The 6,033-nt window shown below is 41.2% G+C and overlaps 1 protein-coding gene across 1 annotated transcript in view; it reads left to right on the forward strand.

Annotated features, from left to right (window-relative positions):
* gpr26 (G protein-coupled receptor 26) overlaps positions 1-4,649 on the forward strand; it is a 60,674-nt gene extending 56,025 nt beyond the window's left edge. The window contains exon 3 of the mRNA XM_087999195.1: positions 2,346-4,649. Coding sequence (XP_087855321.1) covers positions 2,346-2,457 — 112 coding nt within the window. The 3' untranslated portion in view covers positions 2,458-4,649. The remainder of the gene's footprint in view (positions 1-2,345) is intronic.
* Positions 4,650-6,033: the final 1,384 nt, after the last annotated feature.

The raw sequence follows: 6,033 nt of genomic DNA on the forward strand, positions 1-6,033 counted from the left end.
AATAAAGGCCAAAATGCCACTCACTTTCCTAATTGTATCTCAATGCCAACTTTCTGTGCTCCACATTTTAAAAGACCTAAGTTTTCCTGAATATCAAAATTTAATAATTATTTTTAAAAATTCTGCTTTTCTGTTCCTACTACCAATGTGAATAACCTTATACTTTCCCACATTATACTTCACCTGAAAACTTATTACCCATTCATATAAACTTCTTATCTCTTTCTGTCCTTAACATGTCTCATCAACAAATGTAGATGCATTATTTCCCTTTGTTTAAATTATGAATTCTTCTTGAGCTCTCAGCCCACTAGGGATTGGGCAAGGGAAGCAAGTTGAAAATTTATCCCAGCTAGAAGAGGGATTGAACCTGTGCTGTTGGCACCATCCTGATGCATGCTAGCTATCCAGCCCACCTGCCTCCTAAGAACTCAATGTTGCTGTGGCAACATACATGTTGGCATTATTGATGAAGCATGGAGCTGTGGGCAGTGAGAGCAGAGTATCTAATTTCTTTCCATTAGATGGCTGAGCAGGATTCTCTCCCACGCTTACCACCTGCTATTGGCATATATTGGAAGGATTTACAAGGCGATTCTCAGCATTATGAATGCACATCTTTTGTCCATCAAGCTCTGGAGTAGCCTTTGTATCTGAAGTTCCAGTTACAGACACAAGGTCACTATTCACTGCAAACACATGCTTATGTCATGGATATCAATTGAAAATAACTGAGGCATCATCCCTGATCCTTGCAGCACTCCACCAGTCACGGCCTGACAACTGGAAAATCACAGGTTTATCCCTACACTATGCGTCCTTTCATTATTTATCCATACTAATATTTTATTCAATTTCATGAGACCATACAAATTAAACTTTAGCTGGCACTTTCTCCAATGCCTTTGGGAAGTCAGAGTATACTCCTTCTACTGTTGCCCTTTTATCCATCCCACTAAAATATCCCTAAAAGCCACAATAATTTGTTACCTGCAATTTTCCTTGTGGAAATACACATTGTCTTTCCCTGATCAAACTATGATTTACTAGCTGTATTCTTAGCCTTCCTGAAAAACTCATTTCAGCTTTTTCCTGAAAAATGATGTCAGACTAACAAACCCTGTTTCCCTTTCCTTCTTTTCTCAAACTGCACTGTTACATTCCTATCTTCCAATGGACTGGTAACATTCTAGAATCCAGAATATTGTCAAACTTCATAATGTGTACATCCACAATTTCTGCAGCTACCTCTTTTAAAATCCCAGGATGTAAGCCAACAGGCCCTGAGGATTTGTTTTAAATTTTGGTCCCTTAAGTTTCTTCAATTTTTCTTTTTCTTTAATTGCCGGACAATTCCCCTCTTATTAGACCCTTGCTTACAACTTAATTCCCAGAATGTTATTTGAGTCTTGGCTTGACTTGTGTGGCTTATGGATTCATGGAGTTTGTGGCTTCCCTGTTAATTGGCAAGCTGCCTGGTTGCTCAATTGAGCTCTGATAGCTTTGTTAAGGGTTGAACCTGAAAATAGTTCAGTCTCTTGCTGTTGGGTTTCCAGGGGTGCAGCTGCCTACACAAAGGTTTCTATGTACATTTAAAATCACCTTTCCAATCTGATTTTGTAAATCAGCAAATCAAAAATGCATGTTGGAACAGACCAAACAGCACATGATGTGATAAAATATTTAGCCCTCAACAACATGATTCTGAGGCTCCAAGCCACAGAACAATTGCTTCTTCCCCACTCCCAACAAAACACAGGCATTTCAGAGCCAGCTCAACGATAAGCTGATCCAACTGAGTCAAGTCTAGAGGAGGTGTACAATTTAAAATATCCCGAGCATTAATCACATTCACTGGAAAAAGATTAAAAGAAAAAAGGCACATTTTTTGCCAAGGCAAAGTCTGCAGCTGAGTTTCACACTTAAGATTTGGGAGCAGTATTACAATAACAACACAGGATTAATACCTTGGAAATTCCTTGAATCCCACTCTGCTGACATAAATGTGATGAACCAAATCCCTTATTCAGGACTGGAGATTGTCCACAATCCCAGGGACAGAAACAGTTTCTTGACAGGACTGTCTATCATTAGCTGGAGTATCAACAGCAGATGTTCCAGCTAGAATCCAGCCACAGCTGAAATCCACCCTCAATCTAATCCCAGTCCTAGCCTGATCCCACCCCATCCCCAAGCTCAACCCCATCGCTTATCTCTCACCTCTTATCTGATCCTATCCACTACCTGATCTCACTCTAGGGATTCACACCTTTATTTGTATCTATCACATAGTTTTGTCTCACATGTAACCATGTTAATGTCTCAATGTTTCTTTCCCTCTGCAGGAAAATCTATACAACCAGCATGAGTTTGCACAGACAGACTGTGCCTGATCTAAGAATCCTTCACTGCTTCAGGAAGCAGGTTTCTGAGTTGCCAGGGAGGCAAGGGGAATAAGGCTGTGCTGATAGATCTCGCCATATAGTGAGAAGGTTACTTCCAGTGGATCTTGAGGCATCACTATCATAATGAAAATTTGGATAAAGATTGAGCATCACAACACTAACAAATCCTTCTGTTTACCTCTGCAACCTCCAGAACATAGCGCCACGCAAGGGATAGAGGAGTAAGAGCTTCAGGCCAGTTTCTCCCAGGTTTACAGGAAAATCCTCAGAGGAGAAACAATGTGGACCCTCGGATGCACCATCAAGACCTTCCTCCCCACCAACCATCACACAGAGATTTTCACCTCGATGGGGAATCTATTTAGAGTAGACTCATGGCCACATTCTGGGCAGTATAGCGCTGACACAGGCTCGACACTCCAAGGACTGCTGAAGAACAGGGTGCTGCTGACTCCAGTGTGGATAATAATCTTCTGAACTCAATCATTCATGAGCTGCCAGAGATCCAGAGGCAAGCAATGAAGTGCCTGACAAAGCTGACAAGAGGTGTAGTCTAGAGTGAAGAACAGTGGAGTCTACTCATGTTCTGCTCTTGCCTTGGCTAAAAGCCAGACCTACTACCACCTTTTCATGAAGAGACACAACTTCCAAAACCCCTAACTGGTTTCATCCTTTCCTGATGCCAATCAAGACATTTGTGCATCTTTTACTTCATGTTGCTTTGCATGTATTTATAGGATCATAGATTCATTCTTCAATGGCACAGTGTAAATCCATTTGTACTTCACCACCCTCTGAAATGCTGCCTGTTTCTTCATTCCTGATTAGATTCCTTCAGTATGGAAACAGGCCCTTCAGCCCAACCAGTCCACACCGACCCTCTGGGGAGTAACCCACCCAGACCCATTTCTCTCTGAATGATGCACCGAACACTATGGGCAATTTAGCATGGCTAATTCACCTGACCTACACATATTTGAATGTGAGGAAACCCACACAGATATGGGGAGAATGTGCAAATTCCACACAAATAGTTGTCCGAGGCTGGAATTGAACCTGGGATCCTGGTGTTGTGAGACAGCAGTGCTAACCACTGTGCCACCATGCCGCCATGGTGGGACCCACTTCCATGGCCTGGTCAAGTTCGCTAGAATCAGTCAGTATTGCTACCTCATTTGGGCAAGCTGGTAGACACAGCCCTCCCTCACTCCCGAACTGCATAAGCAATTAAGTACAATAAGGCAGACTGCATATAAATGCAACTTCTTGTTAACTGATCAACATGGAGTGGTATCTGCACAAAAAACAATGGCTTTTTTCCAAGGGGACCAAATTAGTGGAGAGGATTGTATACACCAGAGCTTGGAGGAAATAATCGACCCTGTCAGATGCATGCCTTGAACAAATAGCTGAATTTGTGAGCAGATGTGTTTCTAATTGTTGGCTAATGAAATTTGACCCATGATCATAAGTATAGGAGACTGGTATGTTTGAGAAGTCAAGACATGCTAATAAAGCAAAAGTGGTTCCTGCTGCTTACTGTCAAGAAATCTGGCCTGCATGAAATGTTCTGAAAATTTACCAGGAAAGGTTCGGCTCACCATCAGGCAGGAGAAAATTTGCCTCTGCCCAGTTGAGTTCATGCATCCCCATCCTGAAAGGTCCGGGAGTACGGGGTCTAGAAAATTCTGCTCTATGTCTCCTCTCCAAGAACAACTGGAGGTAGACTGAAATGTCCCAGTATTTGCTGTCATCCAAGAATATGCTGTATTTTATTGCAGAATAGCCCATCAACACTGCTCTCTCGGTTTACACAGGGCAAATAGGATGATGAATCAGTGGGACCAGACTAAGCATGTTTCACAATTGCCATATAGGAGAGAAGGAAATGACGGAGGAATTGCTGCAAATCAAAACCAAGGCAGCAGACAAAGGACCCGAAGATGGCTCTGACATTTCAATGTAATTCACGTAGATGAAGGATCAGTTCTAGATTTGTGTCCATCTAGGCAGCCAACCTCACGAGCTTCAGAAAGATGCACGATAGCATTTGCAACATCAAAGAATGCATGGGAGAAATACTTCAATATGTACCCTTAAGTAACATAGAAATGGTGAAGAAATCTTGACCAAAAGAAGGTAGTTGGAATTCTCCACTATTAAATGTTGCTATGTATACCAGGACCTTCTCGTTCGTGACAGTGCTGTTCACAGGCAGCTAAAAGAGACATTGTCAGTTGTTGTTACAAAACTCCAAAAACAACAATTGTTGGGTAATAATTTTCTATAATAAGACAATAAGTTTCTGGATAGGCTTGACAACAAAAAGAGAGATGAAACTAGTTTGGCAACTCCAAGATTAAGTGTATCATCTAGAGCAGCACTGAGTCATGCAAATCTAAAATAGATCCCAGATTTGATCCATGTCAACCACTGATTTGACTGATCCTGGCTGCATGGTCAGAGAATGCCTCAGCATTGCTGGCTGTTAAGTAATGAGTATTCAAGAGATTGTCCGTTTTGTGAAAGTCAAATTAGGGCAGCATCAAGTTCCTATGCCATGTGTCCCTTGGTTGAATAACCTGCCGAAGCTCATTGAAAAGATTTGCAAATATAGAGCTACCTTGGGTGAGATTTGGAGGATTGCCAGTGCCTTGGATCAACATGAATCAGTGTCTTCAAGACAGCATGAACACACTATGGGAAAAGCATATCCCTCATACAGGAGTAAATGAACAGGACAAGCTGAATGTGCTGAACAGCTTCTTATTTGTATCGACAGATGTTTTTGTAGAATTTATGGGGACAGGGGATGGGATAATCAATAAAATGCTATTCCAGACCTGACACACATATCACTGCTTTAAAGTCAGGTCTAGAAACAAAATTTTACAAACAATAATCAAAATAATACCATAATTTGTAATTCCCAGACACTCTGGCTATCTTCGTATAAAGGAACAGCATAATCTATTCTGTGTGCCCACGAAACACTGATATAACTTTTAGAGTTGTAATGCATCAACATAGCTATAAATACAACTTCTGGTGAAACAGCATTATTAATTTATGTAATGTGTATCTGAAAAGGAATTGTATAAATCTGAAATCCTGTTAAAAGTAATACAGCACTTCTTCACCTTAAATGTCTCCGAGTGTTTCATAGAAATTTTACTTGAAAAATGCAATGCCTTATATCTGTACACCACAATCTATTCATCAAAGGATATGCAATCTATGAGGTCATAGATTTGTTTGCTGGGGGGGATGTGTGGTTTTCTACAGACATTTCGACACCTCGCTAGGTGACATCGTCAATGTGTCTTTGATCTGGTGTTGGTGGTCTGTCCCATCTGTTATTGGTGTGTCTCTGTTTTTTGGTACTTCCAGTTCTGTATCTGATTGGTTTATATATGGGGTGTAGTTCAATGTGTTTATTGACTGAGTTCCAGTTGGAGTGCCAGGCTTCAAGGAATTCTCTCTTCAAGGAATTAACCACACAGACAACAAAGGACATGAATTCAACTGGGACGATGTAACCATTTGAGCACATGCTAAACAGGGACACAACAAGGGAATTCCTTGAAGCCTGGCACTTCAACTGGAACTCAACCAATGAACACATTGA

This window comes from Chiloscyllium plagiosum, unplaced genomic scaffold, assembly GCF_037043375.1.
Source record: "Chiloscyllium plagiosum isolate Xiang-an unplaced genomic scaffold, Cpla_swu_hap1 HiC_scaffold_22, whole genome shotgun sequence".
Lineage (NCBI taxonomy): Eukaryota > Metazoa > Chordata > Chondrichthyes > Orectolobiformes > Hemiscylliidae > Chiloscyllium > Chiloscyllium plagiosum.